The sequence below is a fragment of the Perna viridis genome, chromosome 15 (genome assembly GCF_037379345.1).
Source record: "Perna viridis isolate PV_CMFRI_1.1 ecotype Kerala chromosome 15, ASM3737934v1, whole genome shotgun sequence".
Taxonomy (NCBI): Eukaryota; Metazoa; Mollusca; class Bivalvia; order Mytilida; family Mytilidae; genus Perna; species Perna viridis.
Window position 1 is genome coordinate 5,425,855 of NC_142459.1, and position 13,594 is coordinate 5,439,448.

Here is a 13,594-nt window from a genome sequence, read left to right on the forward strand (position 1 = left end):
TTTTAAAAATAAGAATTTTGTTTTCAAAAATAAAAAAAAAGAAAAAAATAATTGTGAAATCATAGAAAAAACTACAAAAAAATAAATAAAATAAAAACAGACAAATGATGAAGAATAATAATTATCTATTTTGTTAATATTTTTTTCAGAAACATGTTTGAACAGATGTCTTTTCGAATGTTTTTAAAGCCAGACTTATTTTTTAATTTAAACCTTTGTGGAGGGTAGGCCGGGGTTGGATTTTTTTTTTTACTTCAGTGCAAAATTTGGATAATAATGAATTATTTATAGCCAAGAACCGCCTTGTTTTAATTCCAGGATTGTAATCAGTCCTTCTCTTTACATGTATAAATTTCTGAATTCAACATCTAATTTATCTAATGTAAATCTATATGATTTTTTTTTCAGATGACATGTGTTCGAAAAAAAAAATTGTGATAATATAATCAGGGACGGACCCAGTATTTCCAGTTTGGTTTTGGGAAAGTTAAGCTTGATGAAAATAATTTGGGTTGGGGGGGGGGGGGGTTATAATTCGTGAAAATTCAAAATTTTGCAAAAATAAATACTGCCCAATTACAGTCGAACTTCACTCGCTCGAACTCGGATGGCTCGAACACCCGGGATTTCTCGAACACAATTCAAAGTACTAAAATTTTCTCCTATATAATCAATATTAGTAACCTTGGATTTCTCGAACTTCGATTTCTCGAAAACTCGAACTGACTAGTCGGTCCGTTCATTAATAAATCTTAGAGAATAACCCTCACTAACTCGAACTTGTCAGCAATTTGTCAGCTTGGGTAATAAAAGGTGTGAAAAACTGAAACCCTTTCATTAATCAGTGTCATTTTAGTTAATTACAGGTAATATTTAAGTCATCACTAATTATTAGGTAGTTTTGATCTTAACATAAAACTGATTGAAGTTCGAGAACGTTCCGAAGTCGGTATGATGAAACCATGACAGAAAATCGGATGAAAACAAATTATTGACCAATGAACCCACACTCTGGACGTTTTTAAAAGAAAACACAGCATTTTTAATGTCCAAAAATCGACATAATCTTCCGAAAGCGAATGAAAAAGATCCGCGATCTTCGGAGGAAGTAAGGAATTTCTAACGATAAAGTCGAACTCTGACCGGCAACGATAGAAATCCACTGTATAAGACTGTATAAGTGAAGGGCTTATGCCCGCCCCCTAATGAAAACGTGCCGAGTATTCAGTGTATATCATGGCCTGTCCCCTTACGATGTTCAGTATACTTGTACTTACCAACATTGTCATCTACCGCCGAAACTTTAATTAAAATCCAAGTACAAAACATAGCCAAGAATATAATAGAGTTCCTGAATATATCCATTTAGAAAACACGAACAAGTACAATGAACCCTTCAAATCATACGCCTTCTATGGTCTGACATGCACAAGAAGCCTGTAAGTTCAAATCAAACTCGTTCATTATTGAGTATCTTTCTATGAAACTGACATGTTAAAGCATTGAATCAAGGAGAGATTTTTCTTACTAATTTCCGATAACAGTTTCAATGCAGCTATGAATGAGTGCACCAGGTTATATTTATCAACGGTCCTTTTATTTCTAAATGCTAACATATGTAAAAATTCTGTTATGGATATCTCTTTGAAACTTTTTTTCACGGGATCACGTCCTAACTTGTAAAATATGTGTAATTTATTTCAAAGCTACGGTTATCACAGTCACAATGGTTTATAGAACGAAACATATATTGACAGACGCGCAAAAGAAATAATGAAGTATTAAAAAAAAAAAAACGTTAACGGTTGTTAGTAGCTTCCAGATATGTTATTCACGTGATTAAGATGTATCCTCCGGATATGCCACAGCTGTTCAGAAATAAGATACATTCTAAAGTCACCAATTATTAAATTTACCATGTAGATCCATCCAACCTCAACGAAATTTGACGAAAACTTACTATAATTTAATTCCTGGCTGTTCATATTTGAATTTTAATATAGTACTTATGATTTTAGCATTTTAATGTAAGCTATTATACAAATGTATGTTCTAAGAAGAAAGTTCGATTCGGATGATAATGCACTTCCATCTGTGACCACTAGCGTGTTGTAATTACACACATGCTGGAAAATGAAAAAAAGTATCTCATGATATAATAATATATTTCATTTTGAAATTTCACTATCTTAAGTTCTGAGAAATTCGATAATCCATCACTAAATACATGTAGATGGTAACAGCTGTCGAAATATACACTGTGGTGATAGCGGTATACACATGTGATCGTACTAATGCTTTGCTTAATCTCAAAAAATAATATCGTAGAAATTACTTGTAGCTTAGGTAAATCTGTAGTATCTTGGTAACACTACTCCATTTATCATATATGAATGAAAGATAAACAGGAAAGGAGAATTCCGAAATATTACTTTGGAATGGAACAAAAAATATAACAAAGGACTCAAAATGATATTGCAGTTGAAAAAAAAGGAAAAAAAAGGAAAAGAGAATTCCGAAAAAAAGAAAAATACAACAGAGGACTGAAAATAAGACTGTAGTTGATGCATGTTCAAAACCACGCAGGTTACCTTGGATGCGTTATTACTGATGGCGGATCGGAAGTTCCATCCTATTTACAGCTAAATAAATAACAACCTGTAAAAATACAAATTAATCAGCAAGATTTTCGAGGATGTGTTATACTATACTCGGCGTCACATAAATAACATACTGTTAAAATTTGAATAAAATTATTTCTACGACTTTATTGACACCAACCGTCGTTTAAATTGTCTTAAATGACTTGCTCATTCGTTTAGCCAAACAGCTTCTCAAAAACAAGTCGCTTATTAGCTTAAATCATGCGTAACAAATCCTTACGGGAAAATCCCATACTAATATCCGCCATGTTGGTTTTTACGGGACGATTTGTTTACAAACGAAGTTCGTAAGTTCCCGTCGAACTCCGGTGACAATCGTCTGCTTGATCAACTTCTCGGTATTGTACGTTGTTCGCGTAAAATAAATCCGAGATATCCGAAATAACGCCGAAGTGCATTCTGGGTTCTTCGGTTTTTGGACAAACCATTTAAACGTAAACAACATCTCCTAGCAACCCGATCACTGTAAACATGGCCGACTTTTTACAATGTAAATATTGGCACCTAGAATTAAAATCTGACGGGAATTTAACGATTCAATGTTCAGGGAGAAGCCGTTTGGCTAAACGAATGAGCAAGTCATTTAAGACAATTTAAACGAGGTAGGTGTCAATAAAGTCGTAGAAAATATTTTTATTCAAATTTTAACAGTATGTTATTTATGTGACGCCGAGTATAGTATCCACAAAACTCTATGGCGATATTCGTTTTGCATGCAAGAAATGAACCCCGAAAACAGAAAACACAGAACACCTGTCTAATCCAGACACTTTTAGAAGAGTCCCTTTATTTAAATGTATGTTTAAATATGTATAACCTCAATAAACCAAACACTTGTTTAAATCAAACAAATTCTATAGTCCAAAAGTGGTTCCGTCAGAGGGAAAATAGCCCCAACATCGATTAAACTAATTATCGATCAGTTATTGGTAACCAATCGAATGGTATTGGATTAATTTTCTCTGTTACTCAATCACTCATCGACCAAACTCTATAGCGATATTCGTACAAGAGCTTATCGTGAATATGATATGCGCGCACAAGTCGACGAAAATTTAACATTGAAACCCGTCTAAAAAGAACACCTGTCTAAGTTTAGATCTAATTATAGCCTGAATAAACCAAATACTTGTCATAACCGACAAATTCTAAACTCTAAAAGTAGTTCGGTTTAGACGGGGTTACTGTATTTCATATATAATTCAATAGTCATTCAATGCATGTAACAGACAATGTTATATTGACGTGTGCAATATTTATATACATGTAGAAGCAAAAGTAGAATACACAGGTGACTGCTTTGACACCTTTCTTAAAAGAGTAATCAAGGGAGCAAAGATTCTAGCGGAAATAAAAAAGAATGTAATCCAGGGACAAAGACCAGAAATGGAAAACAGACAAAGACAACAAAGAACATAAAGTAACTAAAATAATACATACATGTACAAAGTAACAGAAGTAAATGGGGAACCCGTACTCCACTAAAAACTGGAAGCTTGGATCAGGTGCATCGGCAGGGTAAAGATAACAATGAAGAAAACATTAAATCTAAATCTCATCAATATTTTCGTTAACAAGAAGTTCAAAAAAATTTTCATAGTGTTAAAGGTAGCTTTTGAGGTTTGGTCATACCATGACCCCGAATTATTTCCATTTTGTATCCGTCAGTGGGTCCTATAAGAATCATTCATAAATGCAAAATTATCAGCTTAATTAACATCAATGCGTAGAAGTAAACTGTAAACTCAAGATCTTAATCTATTCCCTGCACGATTGATGCCAAATGGCTAAAGAATGTCACGAAGGAAATTAATAAATGCCATCATAAATACCGACCGTTAGCAATAATCCTCTCAAACTGTTTTTGGTAATTAGACTGACCAGTTTTGTTTTGTTTATCGGCTAGTAATGAGGATGTCTGTAGAGTTATTATTAAGATATAGTTGATAAAAAACATGAATATAAAAAATAAATAGATACATAATATCTGTAGAATCTTAATATTATTTTAATTGCTACAAACTGTTGTTATGACATTCTTTTCTTATATTCTGGGCATGTGATTAAATATGCCTGCGACCATATTACCGTCTGGCAGTGATTAAAACAAAAAATATCCTGAAATACCTCTTTTTGGAACATTGCATTTTTTTTCAAAATCTCTTGGCCCTGCACTCTAACATTATTCTGAGCCAACCATTCGTCATTACATCTCCGATCAGGCGCGGATCCAGACTGTCGTGTCGGGAGTACGCCCCCTAAATTTGTAAGAAAAAAAAAATCACCACAATTTTCACCCCATAACATTTTTTTTGCTTTGCTTTGCACGGCATTTGATTCAATTAACGCCCCCGCCCTCCCTAAATATGAATCCTGGATCCGCCCCTGTCGATATTGTATGCAGAGTGTGCTGCAAATAAGCAGTATTCACCAATTTAGTATTTAGTATTACATTGTACTTGTAGATCTAACCCTCGACCTCCTACACTCGTGGCGAGGACGCTACCATACTGTAACAGAGGCGGATTTATAGGGGGTACGGGGATTGACCCTCCCCCTTTTTTATACGAAAATGTGTCATTTTCATGTGTAAAATTGACTAATAATGTCCTAGCATTCCTTTTTCTGAGGAACCCCGGCTGGCACCCTCCTTCTCAAAATGTAGGATCCACCTCTGAAATACATTACAAGGGATACTAAATGATGAAACGGACCTCACATCAATTCTCAAGACAGCTAAGACAAGTGCTATATTTAAAAAAAGATAGCCGACGCAGTAAAATTTTGTTCCTATTACTTCAAAGTTTCTACATTTCTATGAAAAAAAGCACGTCATTACAAATTTTCTATACAATTTTTTTTCGAACGCCACTAAGTTATCAGTATTTGGCCAATCGGGAAACAGAATTGCGATCAGGTGACTTGCGTTTCCATAGAAGAGCGTCCTTAAGGTCAAAGGTAAAAAGCGAAACTATACCGACTGCTCAGAGAAATTAATAAACGATTAAAAGTTATAGAGGTTTTAATTATTTTTGTTTGAGCAGCTTATATCCTTCCTGATCTTGATTTGGGGGGTTAGATAGGAAGAGTTGGTTTGTACATATTTAACTTTTCGTTCATTTTAGATCGTTTTTGATTTAAACAGGAACTTAAGGTAGACCTAGGAGAAGAGACACAACTCTTAAATCAGTGATATGTTTGTATCATTCAATTTCACTAATGCCAGTCAAGCTTTCACTTGAAATAGAAAAAAAAACATTCCAAGTTACTTTGATGCTTACAGGGCATTGATGTAAAATGCAGAATACAAACATTCCAAGGATTTGTAAGAATTGTGTCCCTTACCCTAGATCTACCTCCTTAAATGAGAAGATCTAATAAGAGATAATTCTAGCATCATGTACAAGTAACTATAAATTGGTTGAATTAACATTGATTAAAACTCGTGTTCTATTTGTTTTCTTGAATTTTACGTATAAAATTAATACACATAATAATATCTAAAAGTGTAACAATGTAATAAGTCAGAATCTTATTTTCTTCACTTACTGTATATCTTGACGAGCGTACTGTCTGTCAGTCTGTCTGTCCATTCGGATATTGTCTCGTAACGAAAATCTATGTTTCATAAAATGAGGTAGAAAAGTGCATTGATGGGGAAAGACAATTTAGTTTTTTTTTTTGATATATTTTATTTTTTTGGCGTTTCAGTTACGGATATTAAAAAGTCTGGTTAAACATTTTCTGTGACACAGTTTTGTAAAGTTTTACTACGTTTTGGAACCGGACAAACCTAACATACTGGGTCTGCAATATCACTAGAAACATGGAAGTATGGATTCATTGGTCAACGGCAAATGGGTGTCCAATGTAATGAGATTTAACAGAATACAAGGAGAATGGATATGGTGAATATGTCAAAGAGAAAATAACCCCACCGGGATGAAAGATGTCAGCTCGAGAGAACTCTTTATTTTATTACATTGTATGTAACACAAACCTCGCCCATGATAATTTAAGGCGAATGCTAAAAAATTGCTTACTGTCCATATATTTTTGCAATATTTTGCCGACTCCTTGAATCAATGTTTCTGTAAACTCAAAATATGTCTGTTTTTCAGTGTCCCGTGAACGCAAGTACAGGAAACAGCTTACGAAGTTCCACTAATGCAGTCAATCAGCTCTATTTCTCTAGGTATCTGACTAAAGTTTATATTTTCACGAAATGATGTTTTGTTATATTACTCGTATGTCTTAAAGCGAAGAAAATTCCGCTTGACTTTCTCATATTCCCTTGCTTAATGTAGCATGATATCATTCAATACTTCATTTGTCAAGATTCAAATTGTCTGAAAAAAGTCAGAATGATAAATAGATAAAGTCTATGAAATTGAATCTTAAGTTTAATTTTTACCTTCCTCCTAACCATAAATAGACAGCGCACTGATTTGACATAAACATGTAAACATGAGACTTAACACTGCGAATAATGCGAAGTGATCAGGAGTATCGACGCCAGTTCAATTCGAGTTCTTTCAGGTGACTTTATTGTTTTCATATCATAAGCAAATCCAGAAATAAAGAGGGGGTCCGTCTAGTTAATAAAATATGTTCAAGACTATCATTAAATTTGGCACAAAAAAAACGAGGTAACCTTTTTTTTTTACTTCTCTGTATTTTATTGAAAAACGAACTAGTCATTACTAGATAACACAGATAAAAATGAGAAAATTCCCGGAAATTAGGATTTAAGTACCAGTCCATATAAAATTCAGGCACTGCCTATTGTAAGGTGTTTCATGGTGTAGAAAAACCCATAGACGATGCTTTTTTTGGTCTACACATGCTATATTTTTATGTGACAATAGTCGTTTCTGTAATTTGGTCTGTACTTTTGAGAAAACTTTACTTTAAAATCCAACTAAAATCAACCAAATCACACCAAACCAAGAACGATAACTCTTGTAAAGTGCTAATTTCATGTACATTCTATATACATTTTATCTCAAAAGCACAACCACAAAATCAAAAAGTAATACTGGTTATATGATCTATAACGGTTTCTGAAGAAGAAATAAAACTGAATTCGGTGTGTACTTCACATGCATGAATCACCTTCCGTCTGATTTTTATGAAGGCTGCTACTTAAACTGTTGACACAAGTGAGACATAAATATGCTTTATCTTTAATAATCCCTGTCTGTATTATTTAGCATGGTATAAGTATATCAGTCCTTTTATATTCTGTAAAACCTTTCCTTAACATTCGTTTTGACTGGGCTGGTATTTCGCAAACTAAAAGCAAGAACGGCGCATGCAAATATTTCGGAGCCTTTGCGTCCATATCTGGCATCTATTTTTTAGGTCTCGGATTGAACATTCGGTACTCCTCTTTCGTCTACCCTGTTTTTTGACTATTTTATGAGCAACTCTTCGGGTGTTTCTATAAAAGCAGAGGACGCTTACCCTACCAGTGCACCTGGTCCATGCCCCCAATTTTTTGTGGAGTTCTTTCTTGTGTGTTTCTGTTTTCCATGTCTGGTCTTTGTCCCTGGATTACATTCTTTTGATGCCGATAGAATCTTGCTTCCCTTCATTACTCTCCATTGATATTTTCAATATAAATACGAGTGTTAATTTTGTATTAGCAACCACTGGGTCGCTGCCAGTGCTGGTGTATAGGACAAAGGTTTCTGAGGATATTCAACAGGCCAGAACTCATACTTGTCTGATCCGATTTATATCATGATAGTTTATATTTCTGTAATATTTAAAATTCAAAAGCGTGAAAACACTTAGACTTTGTCCCTTGTTTTACAGTTCTCGATGTTGGATTTGCCTTCCGATTTCTATACTTTTGGCTTTGAGAACATGTATAAATAATTCACTACTTTATTTGTGATGTATCTATCACCTTTCTAAAATTGACAAGATTTATAGCTTCCCTGTACACCACTGACACCAAATTTGCTGTATGTTATTAACTCAGAAGGGTAGAACCTATTTCTCGATTGGAACGGCAGGAGTAACGAGCACATATGTTGAACTTATTTTCATTGGTTACCGAGCTAAATAATATTATCCCTTTTTTCATATTTTTGGACAAGAATAAAATTGTTTGTACGGTATGTGTATTGGTACATGTCGCTATGCACATGGAATTCCGCTATAAAAGTTTAGCGAATTTCTTTCATAGTCAGCTTATTTCACTCTTCCACTAAAATTCATTGACTGTTTTACAGTACCCCTTGTATACAATTTATTATTCGATGTTTGCACTGTAAAACCCGTCTAAACCTTTAAATCTAATGTACTTTTAAATTGGTAAATACAGTGGAAGGACTTTAAAAGGTGTCCGTTTTAGACAGGTTATCGGATTATACAGTTTTAGATATAGACAGGTTTCAATGTATTTGGTTTTAAGGAGGTAGAAAATCAGTGATATATTTGTGTCATATTCAATTTCACCAAAATCATTCAAGCTTTCGTTTGAAACAGAATTAAATCAACCCAAGTTACTTGGATGCTTGTATTAGATTTATGTAAAATGGTGAATACAAACGTTCCATTGATTTGTAAGAGTTACATGCATGTCCCTTATCCTAGGTCTACCTCCTTAAGGCTGTCGATGAGAGGTTAGTACTCTTAAAACACATGCTCTGATTACCAGACCTTGCAATATAGAGATGACTGGCATTTTGTATTAAAGTACCAATCCATGTTAAATGCAGACACTAACAACGGCAGAGGTGATTCATGGTCAGGGTAAGTCAGCGAACCAAGGATGGTTCTTCAATGTACAAATCCTATTTTACACGTTACTTTACTTTTCCTTGTACAGATCAGTATTTTAAAGAAAATAATACATTTATCTAACACAAAAATCAACCAACTCAAGAACGATAACTCATATAAACTACACAATCTAATCTTTATAGCAAAAGATCAATAACTGAATGATTAAGAAATAAAAGTGGATTTGGTTGGTTATTGACATGCATGAATCACCTCATGTCTGATGTTTATAAAGACTGCTACTTAGGAACTGTCATATTTTATTTATCTTCCAAGTCTGAAGTTCTCACTATATACTAATATTGCTTACGTTTACCCTTAATTCATTCCAGTATGAATACGTGGCTTCATACATGAATAAAACCATTCATTCCGCGCCAAGAAAAAAAACATAATCATCATCATTTAATACAGGAATGTGACGTCATCAGTCATACATTTATGTACAATATGGATTGGCAAAACTTTCAGAGTAAACAGACAACTAATTCGTGTTTACGTTCCTAGATCTCTGTGAATAAATCAAAGCTATTCGGAACACAGAGCTTATCGATAAGTCCAGGGGCTGACAAAGCAGTTAACCGGTTTTTATCTTGTGTCACTTTCGTTTGTTTGATAAGGACAACCTCATGAATAAATTTCTTTTGATGGACGTTTGTACCAATCAATCATTATCGATATATTTTGGCTGACATCATTGTTGTTTTAATGGTTCGGTTGTGTTCTGTATACTTAATTAGTGGCAGATTCAGAGTGAATCGAGGGGACATTTCACTCCACCCCCACTCCAAAAAAATCAGAGAAAGAATAAAGATTTAATAAAAAAAGAACACAAACAATATATATTTTAATAAGACTATTTACCAAGAGGTTTAAGTCATCGCTACAAAGTATCATAGATCGTTATGGTGCACCGATCTGTTTTGTAACAAGTCCGTTTTCTCGTACAATAGATGACTTTTTTATACTCTGAATTAAGTCTATTTCTACAATAGCTGGTGATTTTTTTCTGCTTTGAAACAAGCCTGTTTAATTAAATAATAGCTGGTGTTTTTCCGTTTTGAGACAAGTCTGTTTTCTCGTACAGCACAATAAATCACGTTTTTTCTATCTGAAAAAAGTCTGTTTATTTATACAATAGCTGACGTTTTTTTTCTGTTTTTAGACAAGTTTGTTTACTCGTTCTTTAGTTGACGTTTTACTGCTGCATTGAAAAAAGTGTGTATCCTCGCACACTATTGGCTAACTTTGATACATTACAAAATGTCATGGAGCTAGACCTAGGGTAAAAGACACAACTCATACAAATCATTGGAACGTTTGTACTCAGCATTTTACATCTGTTGTAAGCATCAAAGTGACTTGGACTGATTTAATTTTTGTCAAACAAAAGCTTGATAGGCTTGGGTGAAACTGAATATGATGTAAACATATCACTGATTTCAGGAGCGATTTCCCTTACCGTAGGTCTACCTCCTTAAATTCAACATAACTCGGACACCAAATAACATTAATCAAACCTTCAGTTTCTCATTTTGGAACATGACGCCTTACTTCAATACAATCTTGTATACTTCACGATCGAATAGAAACATAAATCGGTTATTTGTGCAAGCATTTTGTTACTTCTGTTCCGACAACAACAATTAGCGTCGGCGATATCTAAAGTTTAAGTCTTTATTTTTAACCTTTGGTGTGAATCTGTTCAGTTTTCTCTATTTAACTACTTAAGTTTGTTTTAATGCAACAGTTTCAAAAGAAAAACATCCGGATAAAAATACGCGGTAAACAAGTTATATTGGAACAAAACAAAATCGAAATTTTTCGGTTTTTTTTTCTTTTCACTTTCGTACACAAAAGTCCTAGAAATCTGAGAACCATAGTGGATTACAAATCATTCTATTTAATACACATTCTTATGAAACGCCTAAACTGTCTGATGAGATACACATTTGTTTACGTGTTGCCAATTTTATATTACTTGCTATGGTTTTATAATTACATGTGGTCATTTTGTATTTACGTTATGTAGGAACATCTTTACGTTCTGCCATTTCGTCTTTACGTTCTGCCATTTCGTCTTTACGTTCTGTCGTTTTATTATTACGTTATGTCAACATATATTTACGTTATGTGGATTTATCTTTACGTGCAGTGGTTTTCTTATAACGTGAGGTCGTTTCATCATTACGTTATGTCGATCTCTAAATACTTTATATGCATTTTCTTTCCTTTACGTGCAGCGATTTCTTCTTTACGTGATGTGGTTTCTTCTTTACGTGGACAAAAATTTCATGATGACGTGTGACCCCGGAGCTTTCCGATCCAGTGTAAACTTCAAATGAGTCCGTAAAAGGCAAAATAGACGTCACAACGCCGATTAGAAAAATGCTGAACGAAATACACTTGGGTAGTCTGTCCAGTCACCCTAGAGTGTTTATTGTATAGTAAAAAAATAGCTTATTTGTTATTTACGTTCAATATTATCGCAATTGATACACCTGGGACTCGGTTGATGACTTGTGGCGATTTTCGTAGTCAGAATATATTTTTTTTAATTCCAAAAACATAGGAATTTCGACTCCCGCGAAAATTTGCATAAATTCGACTCTACAAGTTATTGCGGGACTAAATTTAATTTTCTACATTAATAAACCACCAAAACTAATTTTCAAGAAAGAATATTAAAAAAATGTTACCCCTACCCCTAGAAAACTGGTCTCAGTATCAAACATAATTTTCATTCACAGCATACCGACACTGTGAAACTCATATTTTAGCCATTCATAATTAGGATAATGATTTACTCAACATGTCTGATCAATTCAAAACAATACTTTTTTGTATTTTTGGCTACGTTTTATACCTCGTTGAGGCAAAAATCATTTTTTAGTTCACCTGTCCCAAGACCATGTGAACTATTGCCATCACTTGGCGTCCGTCGCCGTCCGTCGTCGTTAACAATTATACAAAACTCTGCTCCACTGAAACTACTCAACCAATTAGAACCATACTTGATATGAATGTTTCTTGTGGTATCCTCCATAGAACTGAAATGGGGATTTTTGTTTCGTCGAAAAACATGGCCGCCGTTACTAATAATAGTACATAGTGGTCAGACAAAAGTTTTTTGCATATATCTCCAAAACCGTAAGGTTTTGCCAAGTTCTTTTTATTGCTGAAATGATTCTTATTATAAGGCTTACTAAAGTCTCCAGGGAGAAAAAGTTGTCAGACGTTTCCTTGTTCGAGTTATTGCACTTGAAAGGTGAAAAATGGTTAGCCAATATCTTGAGAACTATGAAAGATAGAATAAAACTTTAAATTGTTGAAATGATCTTTATGACACGACCTACAAATGTTTATGGGGATCAAACTTGTTGGATGACTCCTTGTTAATTTTTTTGCCCTTGAAAGACAAAAAATATATTTTTAGCAGTTTTCAGCCAATATTTTGAAAACTATAATAGATAGAATGAAACTTTCAATTGATAAAAGAATCCTTCTGATAAGTCCTACCAAAGTGTTCATTGAGTCAAAATTGTTGGACAGCTTCTTAAAGTTAGAGTTCTTGTCCTTGAAAAAAAATAAAATAACTAGATGAGCTATTTAGGGTAATTGTAGCATCTTGTTTACGTTTTTTATACTTCTAACTTCTTTTTTTCTGCAAAACGAAGTAAATTCACATATGTATGTATCAATATGCTGCCAAATGTCTCAGCTTTACAATGATACCAAGAAAGTTGCGGTAACACTTGGGTTTGGTATGAAAATGAATACAATGGAACTCTGTCTCATAGAAATAGCTTAAATTGACATAGTTTTCAATATCAAAACCCCTCAGTTTGTTTGTTTGTTGGGGTTTAACGCCCGAGCAGCAATATTTCAGCTATATTCAGACAATGAACATGAAATGGATGATCAAATGAACATGAAATGAAAAAAAAGGATGGGTCACAAGGATAATAGGGTCGACAAATTTTGATTGCCACTGGAAAAAGGGGGGATGGGTAATGTCGGGCAATTTAGCCTCCTGTGGCGGAGCGCAAAGGTTCCTACTCCTATCGAATACCACAGCAGGGTTCTTTAACGCGCGAGGAACGTGGCATCTTTCCCAACACGGTGCACCACTATGG

General features: G+C 34.1%; 1 protein-coding gene across 1 annotated transcript in view; it reads right to left on the reverse strand.

Annotated features, from left to right (window-relative positions):
- Window positions 1-2,039, reverse strand: part of LOC148596681 (neuronal acetylcholine receptor subunit alpha-10-like) — a 29,856-nt gene extending 27,817 nt beyond the window's left edge. Inside the window, exons 1-2 of the mRNA XM_088562796.1 lie at window positions 1,961-2,039; window positions 1,278-1,437 (exon numbers count right to left, since the gene is read on the reverse strand). Of these exons, the coding sequence (XP_088418922.1) occupies window positions 1,278-1,365 (88 nt within the window). The 5' untranslated portion in view covers window positions 1,366-1,437; window positions 1,961-2,039. The remainder of the gene's footprint in view (window positions 1-1,277; window positions 1,438-1,960) is intronic.
- Window positions 2,040-13,594: the final 11,555 nt, after the last annotated feature.